At 34.6% G+C, this 14297-nt stretch overlaps 1 protein-coding gene across 1 annotated transcript; it reads right to left on the minus strand.

The window, feature by feature from the left end:
- Window positions 1-1433: 1433 nt before the first annotated feature.
- Window positions 1434-4709, minus strand: LOC127117588 (cysteine synthase 2). The gene is made up of 6 exons (XM_051047655.1): window positions 4413-4709; window positions 4251-4325; window positions 3211-3354; window positions 2375-2761; window positions 2056-2291; window positions 1434-1899 (listed from the first exon to the last, which is right to left on the minus strand). The coding sequence occupies exons 1-6, from the start codon at window positions 4617-4619 to the stop codon at window positions 1677-1679; spliced, it is 1272 nt and encodes a 423-aa protein (XP_050903612.1). The 5' UTR covers window positions 4620-4709; the 3' UTR covers window positions 1434-1676.
- Window positions 4710-14297: the final 9588 nt, after the last annotated feature.

Genomic DNA, 14297 nt, shown 5'->3' on the forward strand with positions numbered 1-14297 from the left:
TCCGTGAATCAAATGATCCAAAATCAACATAACTAGATATAAACATCATTTGGTTGCAGAATTACAGTATTTGAACATAGATTCAGAGACAACAATCTTTATTCATAGTTGGTAGTCAATGTACCTTAAGCGAAATTGAATTTTATTTATCATAAAGTCAAACAAGCAGAGAAAACAAGTTCAAATAGCTCAAAGTGTGATTGTGCATTTACGAAGATGCACGGTCTTCCATGTGCTTGTGTAATTTCAAAAAAGATGAAACTTGATATACCCATACATATAGACGAGGTTTACACACACTAGAAAAGGATCCAATTTGATGATGATGGTGTTATGAAGGATGATTATCGGATATAACTACCATGATCGTATGAGAGGTGATTCAAAAGAAATTTTTGAAAGTTTATGATATCATGAAATCACACATCAAAGAGAAATTGAGAAAGATTGATTATCCATAAATCACATATTTGAAACCACCAACAAAACTCGTAAAAATAAAATGTGCTCCTAAGAAGGTCAAACCAACACTGAGTAACAATTCAACAAAATAGTTTCCTTCCTTTTTCGAGCATGTTGACACACTTTTTTCTAATTCTCCAATTTTAAAATCTCAAAAAAGTGTTATAAAAGGTGCTCACATTAATAAACCATCTCCATCACCACCTTTACCAAAATCATACACATTGAAAAGATATTTATTTTTAATGTATAAATACATTGAACGGATTGTAAATGTTAAGGGTGACAAAATTGTAGTTATCACATTGTTTGTACAAATACTCGGTATGCAATAGTTACGAGTTTGATTGAAAAATTTTAAAGATGTTTAAACATCTCCAACCACCTCTTGATGATGAAACTAATGTTAGGTTTAGATTAACAAATATTTATATAATTTTAAGTATTTTAATATTTGTCAAATGAGAAATTTATGTTGATTTATGATGTTTTTTCCATTTCATCTTTGATTTGATAAAATTGAAAGAATTTTCATTTTTAAATACGTCGAAATTTTAAACTCTAAAGGCATTATGAAATCTTCATCGGATATTTTCTTTCTTCTCCTTTTATCTAAATTCGTGTGGTTTTCAGTTTCAAGCAAATTTATTATTTTTCCTTTAATCTAAATATGTGTGATTTTCAATGTATTTTATCAATTTGAATGAACTCATATATTTTTTTATCTAAAAAGATAAACTTAGTAGCCTTGATTTTCAATTTTTAATTTAGTAGCCTTGATTTGTAGCCTACAAGTGTGTATTTAATTATCCTCATTTCATCCCACACTAAGCACATTGCACACATATGATGCACTGTTGTTAATCCATGCCATGCTTCAATAATTTCTTTCTTCACAAGATGAACTAATAATTTCTATTTATAAACGCAGCTTAACAGCATTGATATCTCCAATAAAAACAGTAACGATATGAAAACTAATTGCTTCATACTCATAATTTGAGCGAAACTATTATCAAATTAATAAGTCGTCTCCGGCTGCAGCTCTCGAATAATCTAACCATGAATGAACCTATCACACTCCTAACAATGTTTCAATCAAAAATAACACCATAAGCATATGATGGACTTGTTGGCTTCTCGCATGGTCTTCTCAGGCATTGCACACTTTGGTAATGAAGTAAGAATTCCTGCCATTCTGTGAAGGAACATACTCATTTGATACCCAAGAACTCTAATCCAGTTGCTTTAGGTGTCAAACCAAGTTGAGACAAGTATTCATCATTACAGAACTTGCTCAAATGTCTCATTCCACTGTCACACAGAATGGTTACAATTGTGTGACCAGGGCCTAATGATTGTGCTGCTCTAACTGCTCCAATACAGTTCAATGCAGAAGAACTCCCAAGGAAAAGCCCATCATTCTTCACAAGAAACCTAAAACAAACAAAAAATGGAAATATTAACGCAACAGCCTAATCCATTTATCCTTTTTTCTTTTCCAGTTGCCATTTATGAATGTGAACAAGAAACGAACAAAAAATCATCAAGATTAAGAGAAGTACAACGGCTTAACAGAGAGTAAGGAATGACCTGGCCATTTCAACAGCTTCCATATCTGTGGCTCTGAAGGCCCCATCAAGTTTTGCCTCTGCAAAATTTCTTGTTAGCCTGTTAATTCCAATTCCTTCTGTTATAGTGTCAAACGGATTCTTACGTCTCCGTCCTTCTGCCTCCTCTTTGGTGTACATTACCCCCCTCGTTACCTTATTAAACAAGCCAGAACCAGGAGGGTCTATGAGGTAACACTTGATGTTTGGATTCTTTTCCTGTTAAGCATAAACATGAAATTCAGGCAATTTTTACAATCAAAATGACAATATTAAAAGCATCAAGGAAAGAGGAGATGAACCTGAAGAAACTTGGAAACACCAGCCACAGTACCACCAGTGCCTGCTCCTGCAACGAATGCATCTAACTTCCCATTTGTCTGTTCCCAAATCTCAGGTCCTGTACCTTGGTAATGAGCCCTGAAGTTTGCAAGGTTCTCAAACTGATCAGCAAAGTAGCCGCCTTGACAATCATTAGGAAAGGGCGAGTTGTGGTCGTGTCCGTCAGATTCATAACCATTTATTTGCTGCGAGTCCGTGCCATTGGGTTGTGATTTTCTATGCTTAAATGCAAACTCATTTGCTTCAGATGCCCGTCTTCTTGCAATATTGACAAAATGGTCTTTGTGAGTGATTGACACTGGCCGTACTCTTTCAACATTTGCCCCAAGAGCTTCAATTATTTGAGACTGAAGGATGGTTCCAATAGAGTAAACGAAACGCCTCAGTAAACAAAGAAATAAATTGGAAAGACTAAGAAGGAAAATATAGAAAGAGCAAGGGAAAGTCACGATATCCACACAGACAATTCACAGCCACAACAGAAAATATTTTTAAAGCTACCAAATAAGACATAGTTGTGTTAACCCTTCTATTGATTTGTTCAATCATTTTGTTCCACCTACAAATTACAACCCAAAACAAACGAAAAAAACAAAACCCGGTAGGCGAGGAAGACAATGCACTGAGTAGTTTTTGACTTGTGTTAAATCCAAAGGAGTTTCAAGTTCGGCTTTGTTGAAAATATTCCTTAGGTCCTTGCGAAAGATAATCATCATATACAAAAACTACAGGCTATAGCTAGTCTGTAAGCAAATCATAATAGAGCTACTTGATTACAAATATTGAACATATATACCTTCTCAATGGCAGCATCATCTGGAATAACCACATGGCATTTGCATCCATAAGCAGGAGCAACAGTAGCAAAGCTAATGGCAGTGCTTCCGACACTCCCTTCAGTAACTATACCACCTTTACGTAGCTGCCCAGATTCTAAAGCCTGCTCAATCAAATCACAGGAAACATGAAACAAAAGACATACATTAGTGATAAATAAAGAGCAATGACTCTGAAGAAAAATGAAATGACCCAAAACTTTGATAATCCTCTTTTGACAAGAAAATTGTAAGGCACCAATTCTCCGAAAGGCTAGAGCTAAAGTTGGATTAGGTTTAAATTAACGTATAGCTTCAAATGAAATTATGACTTTCCTTTGAAAATGAGAATCCTTTATAAACTAGGAGCTATTTGGATTGGTTTATTTGAGTTTATCTATTGGCATCGCTATTGTTGATGGCGGATGGCGGAGTCAAAATCCCACCATACAGGCTACTTTGTGGCATTGTTATGGCAGAAAAACCCACAATATCGGCCAATATTTACCATTGTTGTGGGCCAAAAACCCGCCATGTATGTCCTCCATAGGGCCGCCATGGCCGTTACTTGATAGCAGTTAAACACTTGAGAGATTGTTAGCGGAACTTATCAATTATGAAGCACGGATACATATACGACACCGGACACGACACTAACATGTCTGACACCAATAATAATTTAAAAAATTAATAAACTGAACATAATCAGATAGTATCGTGTAGTGTCGGACACCGGACAACAAAGCTTAAGAATATAGCCCATGATATTCATACTTATTTTCACAAGGACTTCAAGATAGCTTATGAAAACAGCTTATATATTATACAAAAATAGCTTAACTTTATTTTAACTTTTGTCGTAGAAATACCTAATACTTAAGTGTTCATGCTTTAAGCTGCAAATTCAATTGTATATCCAAACAGGGCCGAATGCTAAGTGATTATACAAAAAAAAAATCACTTTCAAAAGCCAATTTCAACAACAATTTAACTAGTATTATCTAAAGAGGACTTCAGTTACCTCTTCAATAATTTGAACTGCTACACGATCCTTGACACTCCCTCCAGGGTTCAAAAACTCACACTTGCCAAGAATCTAAAAAGCAAATAAAAGAGTTATAACAAATACTGTAAAAATTAGGGCATGCAAGTGAAACAAAACAAAAATTGAAAAAATGATTACTTCGCAACCGGTGGCATCGGAGAGACTATTGATTCGAATCAAAGGAGTGTTACCAATGGCGGCAAGGATTCCATTCTTTGATTTCTTCTTCTTGTTTTTTGATGAATTGCAGCGACGATCGCAGAAGAAATACGCGACGGCAAGAGAGAGTAAGATGGCGGTTCCGGCACCAACAGCGCCGGCGCTTCTCGCTGCCACGGGCGCCATTTTTTGGATACTAACAGCTCCATCCTTTGGGCTTGTTGCTAATAAATAAATTGGAAGTTTCTATTTGCACCCCCTCTGTATTATCTTTCCAAGAGCTTTTATTTTATTTTTCAAATTCTAAATGTTAAGTTTTTAAATGAAAATGCATGTTGGAATTTAACTTCCAAATAAAATAAGATGTATTTTTAAAAACCTTACTTAATATTAAGATAAAATATTTTTTTAACAAATTCAAAAAACATGGATCTGGATACTGTATTATTTTTTTACATATTATTGTGTTAAAGATTTAGATATATCAATACAAACACAATTATAATAGGAAATTGTTTATTCATCACAAGTGGTGACACCCTAAAAAAAATTTAAAAAGGCTTTTTAGATTTTAGAAGTTTATTTTTGGACGTATAATTTTTTCATTAAACCACATCTTAAATGAGTCTTATCTAAGTTCAGAATACTATTTAAGAGGGGATGAATTAGATTTGTTGATTTTTTCTTGTATTATATGTAAGTAATTTTTCTTTATGTTTTTCTTAAAACAAGTGGTGTATTGCATTTTGTTTAGAATGATGCTATGCAGAAAAGTAAATGACATAAGTAATTATATTAGTTCTCATTTCTAACCAATGTTACATCTAGTTCCTTACACTTCATGAGAAGTTTTTACTATTGTTAGATCTTTGTACATACCTACAATTAAGACTTCTCTGACAATCTTCTAACGACAACAAAGAAGCACATCACTTTCTTGATTTCCAAACACTAACAACTATGAGAGACTTTGAATCAACCCAATTCAAAAGACCTTTTCACAAACATCAACCACTATGATGATTCTCAAATAAACCAAAAAGCACACCACTTTCTATTTACAACAGTTAGAAAGTATACAACTTTCTATTACAAAATAAGTCACCACGCACTTCGTGATTAAATACAAGTCTTGAACAAATATGAATATGAAGTTGTTTTTGAATTAATTCCAATACAAAAACTAATTTTTCTCTTTCAATGTACAATTCAAATATAATAGCAACGCCTCTGAATAAGTAGCTTAAAATGCTCAGAATTTTTTTACAATGATACAACAATTTATGCAGAAAATGTTTCAAGGTTTGGATGAAGAAAATTTCTTAAAACATATTAGAATTGTAGTTTTAAATTAAGTGAAAGAGATAATTTGAAATTTTTTCCTTTAAATACATTCCAAGCGCCTCTTGAATAAGTAGAAACATTTGAAAAATGTTCATGATAATTACAATGGTTTGGAAAAGATTTCGTTACATTTGGAATGAAAAAAGTTTCATACTGATTCAGATTTTTCCAAAAAATTATAGTTGTAACTGGTTGCACTATTATGTTAATCAATTACACTATCTCTGAATGACTCCATCGCATGATTTCCTCTGAGCGGGACGGATGCGGAAGCACGTGGCATATCCTCATTATTGGTCGGAACACATGACCAGTCAAATATGCGTGAAAAGTGTTGGAGGATCCAAGCCTAAAAATGGTACATATGAATCATTAGTAATTGCGTAGCACAAGAGGTGTGAAAATGACACATAAACACTAAAAGACGCAAATATATTACCATCAAAAGTGTTCAACTAACCTGGAGTACCAGTAGACCAAACAAGCGACCCCTATGTTGTACTCATAGATTCACTCCAAGTCAGCGAAGTATCTCATGTAAACAACATCCACCTACGTGGCACTCTTGTTAATAAAAATAGATGTGCCAACCAAATACAACATGTATGTTATCACTGTTTAAGCTATATACTGCATGACCTGCTCATCATAACCAATGACATGCTCCACCGCATGAAGTTGTTATGTATACAACCTCTCCAAGAATTGAAACCTGGCATTGCACCCTCAGGTGGCTTCTAACTCTTGAATTTCATCCCCTGGATTAACTCCTAAGTAGGTCTCCATTATCTCCACTGTCTCATCTATGTTAATCCATGTGTGGCCTAACAATATTCTTTTGATCGGAATATGAAGCAGGCATGAGACATCGTCTAGTGTGATGGACATCTCACCATGTGGAAGATGAAATGATGACGTCTCTGAGTGTCATCTCTCTATAAACGTGGATAACATACCATGGTTAAACGTAACATAATCGATCTCGCACAAGTCTCGCAACCCAGATAGCTGCATCACATCCTGAAACCACTACTTAACAAGTTGTAGAAGATCCGTAATCTTCCAGCCATGGTTGATGCATTTTAAAGCATCACATTCCTGTAGAAAAATAAATCATCGTCATAAACTTTGAATATTATAATATTTTTTTTAATGAATGAATACAATTGAATTTTACCTCTCCGTCCCACACAGGCCTGACAACATGGTCTTGATATAGAGGCAACAACGATATGCCAGACGTGCCTCCTCAAAATTCACAGGGTGTTTGGGCCTGGGGTGTCCTGACTTTGGGTGCCGCCTCAGGTACTTCGGGTGCATCATGTACTGATGGGGCTTTTGGGGCACGATCGGGAGGTGACACCTGCCTCCTACGGGAGGTGAGTTTGATGTTGAACTTTTTGATCGATTGGAGGTTGATGGTAGAACCTTAGAAGTGTGATGTATGAGTTTGAGAGTTTGTGAGTTGAAAGAGTTTGTGAGTGAAGAGGTTTGTAGAGTTTGGAGAGTTGAAGAGTTTGAGAGTTTTGAGAACTAAGGAATGAAAAGAAGTTGGCGTGTATATGGTTAAAATAACGTCTGAAGATGCATCTCCGTAAGTTACACGAAAATGCATTTATGTAACTTTTTTTAACATAGTTTTTGGGTCTGACTCAAAAATGAATGTGAATGAGACTGTATTCAAAGATGCATTTCCGAATTTTAAAAATAGTTTTGATTTTTCAATAAGATGGTGAAACAATACTAAGAGTGCATTAAGTCATAATTTTTTTTCTTCTTAAATTTTGATAACAATGTTTCAAAGTCATAATTTTTTTCTTAACAGATACAATCATAATTCATAGTTCAATCAATAGTTAAAATTGACCAAAACAAAAAGTGTTAGACATTTAAGTTAGTCATCGAACTTAGGGCATCTTATATTGGCTTACTTATTAATTGTCTTAATATTAATTATTTTTCACTATTTTTATATAAAATATTTTACGAATATTGATTAAGGAATTTTACACTACATTCTACACTTACATCGTATTTTACTGTTCATCAATACGGTGAATAGATAAATATTATAATAATATATTATTTTAAAAAATATATATATAATTCATAATTTGTATTAATCAATTTTGGTGGTTATTCAAAATCATTTTTAATATCGGAACGTTTATTAACCAATTTCATAGTTTCATTAGCCAACATTTTACTTTTCATTAATCAACTTTGGTTTATCACTAAAAATTATTTTTAATATTTGAACGTTTAATAACTATTTTCGTCACTTCATTAACCAATATTTTATATTTAATTAACCAATTTTTTCCCATTATTTTAAATCACTGTTTATAGACAATATTCATATACTGTTTACGTACTGTTCATAAATGTATTATTTTATTTTAAAAATATATTATTTTTCGTATAAATACGGTGAACAATATATACGGTATAAATATTTGGTGTAGAAAATAATATAGAATTAACAATACTGTATTTAAAAAGAGAAATGATAGTTTATACTGAATTTGACATTTACACCGTATCTTCATACGGAAGTATATACTTTTTTTATTTTATATATTATTTTTATGGAAATTGGAAATTATGCCAAGTAAAACATAAAAGCTACAGTGAATGTCAATATAGCATTTCTCATTTAAAAAGTATATTTTAGATGTATCTATTATACTCTTGTTCAATTAACATTTCTCATGAAAAATAAATAAATGAATAGAATGTGTTAAAAAAAATTAACATTTCAACATACCATATTTAATAGTACAGGTGTGTTATTTGACACTTTTTCCATACACCTTGTCATTAAAAATAAAATAAAATAAGTAGATTCTATGTATAAGAATACCGTGTAGGTGTTAAAATAAGATATCTTGTAAAATAAAATATCTTTTTTTAATATAACATCATTAATACCTCTAACTCTCTTTAGAAAAACTTTGTTTTTTCTTTCTAAAATACTCTAAATTTTTTGTAGGGCTAAAATAAAACTAAATCATATTCCAATGATAAAAACATGGTAAGATCTTTTGGTGATTTAGAGAAAAATCAATCTCAAAAATATTTTGTTGCGTGAAGATAGATATTGGAAACGATTTGCCAGGACATTTTGGTTTAAAGACAACACAAACAACAACTTGCTTCATACTCTGCAAGTTCTTTCATGCTGTGTAAACATACTCAATAATACTTTCCCCTAAAATGTTTGCTACAAATTTAAAATCTCTTATGTTTTAGATTATTAGTTTTAGATTACTAGTTATGGATGTGTCCTATTGTTATTTTTCACTGAGGAGAATAAACATGCCTTAGTGTGTGTAGAGTATATGAAAATCAATCCTAAAGAAAAATTACAAGTTATTGTAGAAAAAGCAAATGCATGAATACTCTGTTATAAAAGTAAAAATTGAACTATTTTTTTTCTTCACAATTATCACCAATTTAGATACGTGAAAATTGAGCACATATGAGGTGTCACCTTTTTATTAAAAGTTGTAATTCAATATTTTGTAGAAAGTTATATTCAACTGAGGTGTGTCTTGCCTCACTCATTTCACAGATCTAACTCTCTAACCTTAAAAGATAAGATGTCATGTTTTCCAAGGTCCCAAAGCGCTCGAAAGAAGCCACACATTGATGTTACCGACCATATGTTTCTCGTTTTGTCCCAAATTGGTGATCAAACTAAGGAGGCTTCTCAGACATATCATTCACCTAGTTCATCATACTCCATGTAAAGTTATCATATTGTGGGTGAACTGGTTGTTTGTGGACGTTTTGATATTGTTCCATCAGATATGAAAAATAAGACATCTCTTGCTTCCCATGGGACACTTTGAGCCTTTCATAACTTGTTAGTGATACAACAATGGCGCAATACATTTTAATTGAAGTCGACCATCATCTTTAAGCTCTCAACTAACATGTATCCCATGTTAATTTCTTCGCCCCTCGAAATAGCTAAGAAGGCAAGAACCACCTTTAGGATGAATTCAGAGCTCATGAAGGAACTTTATAGAGTAAAGATTGATGAAACTAACTTGACATGTGTACCAACATCCTTGTCAAGTAATATAATTTTAAAAGGTTTGTCTACATAGAGATTGTGTCAACTCCTACCAAAAGAAATGTGATTTTGCTTGGGTTTAATCAAAGTTTTTAAAAAAATTATCTATTAGGGTACATATATCACATGATTGAAAGTAGAGAATAATTTATGTGAAAATAGTAAAGAAAATATGATAACTAAGCGGTTAGGTCCCTTTTTGATTTGTTTTTTTCTAAATCTGTTTGATAATCCTACTTGATCACATAACTTCTTCCTTAATTATCACAATGAATTTATAAATTAGCTACATTAGATGTCTCACGCCAATCACGTCACACCATGCATTAGGTGTGTCATATTCCATGAACTATCTGTCGTGGAAGTGCTTCAAACACTCGTAGCACGCCGCGTCATGTTCCTAGGTGCATCACGATATTTGCAATGGCTTGCAAGGAATTTTGATTTTAGAATTTTTTTAAAGGAAATTGGCTAATTTTTTTCACCATTCTTATTTTCTTCCAATTATGTGTCTAAGTCTCCCTCCATTCCTTATGAGTGTAACTTCCACCATGAAAATATTGCATAATTTATCTATTTAGACTAATTTTAAATTGAATTGATCTTTTCCATAATGTCTTGAACCTTGTCATATTTTTCTATGTTACACACAAAATGAACTAAAAATACTATTTGTTAAGGGCCAACCAAAGGCCTATATAGTTGAGGCTCAATTCACCTCAAATTCACTTCACTTGACCCAAGATATAAAAATAGTTCACACGGAAAGCAAGGTATATTTTTCGATATCCACTTTTACTAAAGTCATCTTGAATTTTGAACTTACTTGGACATGAGAGTGCTAACTTTACAGGTCTAACCATCGCACCGTCGCACCGAAGATCTGCACCACCGGTTCAAGACCTTCAGTTCACCAACTACATCTAATTCTGGTTCCATAATGGAACAATGTCACCGTATGTGGGAACGACCTTCGAAGATCACCAAATCAAGAGCGATGAGAGTCGAATACAAAGATCTTTCGTGTTCAATATAATCGATCATCGTTTCAACTATGGTTCATCGAATTATAGGATATCTGATTCCAGCGAGAACTCTGCGAAGTAAAAAAACGAATGATTCTAGATCTAAATCGAGATATATGTTAGACTTACCAAAGAATGAAGGTAATTTCCTTCAAGATCGTAATGAAGATTCCTAATCAACCTCCCGATCTTGTGTTACCTCAATTATCAGTTGCTGACATGATACTTACTGTGACAACTTCGAAGATATGGTGAGTTAATATCTTTGCTACTATAGGAAACAAAGGATCTCCGAATGATGAACGAAGACTGCCTTGGGCCAGATCTGATAGATCATGATGAATCTCGTATTGCGACTAAAGCTACTTAGTCGTAGCCCAGGGAAATTGAAATTCCAGCGTAAAATTATATGTGGTTGAAATAATGATCATCGTGGATAGTGTTAGCACTGCCATGACACAAAATGTTGAATATTTCGACTATACTACACTTTCTCCTCAATATTTAGATTTGGAGCTCAATCACTTTCAGCGGAAATTTCCTGGTAAGACATCTCTTCCATATGATTGTTGACCATTGCGTCAAGAATTAAAGATGCCTAAGAACAAATACATTCAAATAACGAGAACATTGAGCAAACTACAATTACAGCATGCGCGACGATCACAACAATTTCTATCGATGCAGAAGTCCGTACGAGATAACGCATATGCAACATTCTCTAGGCATCAATGTCTGGTCCAACATGGTCATACTACCGGATTTCCATAGCTGGGCATGCATGATAACACAAATTCACTAATTACACACAACAGAACGACACCCCAGACTCTGGTAGTGGGGAAATGAAGTTTCATCAAATACGCCTCTGATCGGAAGTTATATTCAATCACTCACCCAACATCGTCGTTCCATAAGGAAATTATCAGGTGAAGGAAACGAGCCAAACTCCACCCGTGAGGGTCGGGGTGAGGAGCCTATTAAGGAATTTCACCTTCGTCTGACTATACACTTGGCCCCAATAAAATCCGACGCTTTTCCAGAAGACAAACACCTATGTCTCCTATAAGAAGATCATCAGTCACACATCCATTGATTGGGGTGAGTATCCTCACCAAAGTAAGAGATGAACGAGGGTGTTGTAATCCCGTTGTTCAGAAGGCATCGTACCAGAATATTAAAAAAGACAAATTTGTGGCTCCATAATTTATGTGGTCGCCATTAAACTATGTCCTCAATGAAACCTACCATCTTGTGGTGCCCGTTGGATACGAAGATCCAAAGGCATTTGAAGTGGACCATCATCCTGTCGGTTAGACGAAGATAAGGCCATTTACACCAACGCCTCAACCAACTAAAGAAAATATGATAGGAAAGAGGAAACTATATCCTTACCTATACTTTTATTAGTTATATATTCTATAAAGTTGTTGCATGGTTTCGATAGTTTATATCTTAATTGTTAAATGTTGTAATCACAAAGAATATTATGTGTTATGTCCATGATGGTTTGAGTTAGTATTTTAAAAGACATGCTTCACGTCCAAGGAGTAGTCTTTTCATCGTAGCTAGTGCACCCCCCCCTGGGATCTATCCAAATCAAGGGCGTTAAACGGTGGAGCCTGAAGACGTCCACCTTGATCCGAGTCATATCTTAGGGCATGGACGGGGATCATATCCTTGTATGGGGAACGGTCCTTTAGGACGCGAATCACATCACAAAGATATAACCACGTCCCACCTGATCCAGACCCCACCGCAGAAAAACAAATGCATAATAAATCAGTGAATGCTAAACACGACAAATAAATACACATTGATTCACCGAATATTAAATACAATAAATAAATACACATTGATTCATCTAATGCTAAATACAAAAAATAAATAGACACTAAATCAGTGGACGTTAGCTACAACGAACAAACACAACAACCTAACATGGTAGCAAACAAAGTTTAATGTACTAAACTGCAAATTACAAGAGACCATTGTCAGGCAATTTCAAAGAGCACATCATGTACTTCGATGTAAAAATGCACCAATTTTCCTCCTAAAGGCAAGTCATAAGGGTTATCACACCTAAAACAGACAATATTTCGTAGCTGTAATGTTGCCGACTCACAGCCCCCGGTGAACACCGACGATGCCCACGAGGTACATAAACTTTACATTGCAAGGATGACAAACAAATCTTGGTGCTGTAATAACTTGTAAACATCCATAACGGCAACACAACTACAATATAATGAAGCCAAATACATGACTCAAAGTTAAATAACACACGACTGACTAAGGTAAAACTATTTTATTAATATTAACTGTCATAGATGAGGAATAATGGCCTGACACACATTACAAGAAAGAGGGAAATAATACAAAGAAAGAAGGAAGAAAAATCAAGCTACAACACCTAGAGCCAAAGTACTTGGATTTTCCATAATCCAACTCTTGAATAGGAATAGGAGCGGTGGGGCAGAACCCCCTCGCCTTTTCCACGAATTTGTCGCAGATCTCGTACACGGAATCCCATAATGTTCCCCTCAGACCGATAACCTCACTTTCAAGAGATTTCACATCCTTGGCACGAGCCTCGACCTCTCGTTGAACATTTTTTCTAATCCTCTTCCACATTGTAGTTCATCTTAGTAACAACATCAAAACCTCCTAGCATCGCTTCTTCTCCGCCCCTAGAGTAGTCTCCAACTCAGTAATCTGGGAAGCCAGACTAGAAGAAGAGTTGTGGATATTCGCATTCACTTGTAAAAAGTCAGTAAGCTTGACCTTCTCCCGCTGCTCAGAGAATTCCTTATGAAAACCAAACCACTTATACTTTATATCTTGACACTTACCCTTCCAAGTGTCTCTCTCTTGAAAGGATTTCCACCAAGAAAGACGTCTCCTCTACCAGTGGTGGAAAGAGAGATCGGAGAAGAGGTTCAATACATGTTATAGGTGACCTTAGAGAGGAAATCTATCTTCTTTGCCTCATAGAGGTTTTGGACGAAGGACAAATCCTCCGTTGATACAACAATAGTAACTTCCTTAAGAGTCGAGTAAGTTGGGAAGGAAGAATGGCATGCATTCACAAGAAGGGGGGTTATCTCTCCCAAAGAAACATCCTCGGTCAAATGGGTCTGTTTGAGAAAGCTCTCTTCTTAGGGGAATCTTGATCTACATCTCATTCCCTCTTACTTGAAATTGGGGACGATGACGTATCCCTCACAATCAAAATGGCAACAACATTGACAAGTTGGTCGACCCTAGGGGAAGTGGTAGCGGGCTCGATAATTGAGAAGGGAGAAATGGTCAGAGCATGAGCAGTGGTTTTAAAAAGGGAAATCACATCCTAGTTAGTAGTACCAATCTTTATACCTTGGGCACTAGCAACATCGTAGAACAATTTCAACTTAT

This window comes from Lathyrus oleraceus, chromosome 2 (genome assembly GCF_024323335.1).
Source record: "Lathyrus oleraceus cultivar Zhongwan6 chromosome 2, CAAS_Psat_ZW6_1.0, whole genome shotgun sequence".
In the NCBI taxonomy this organism is placed as follows: Eukaryota; Viridiplantae; Streptophyta; class Magnoliopsida; order Fabales; family Fabaceae; genus Lathyrus; species Lathyrus oleraceus.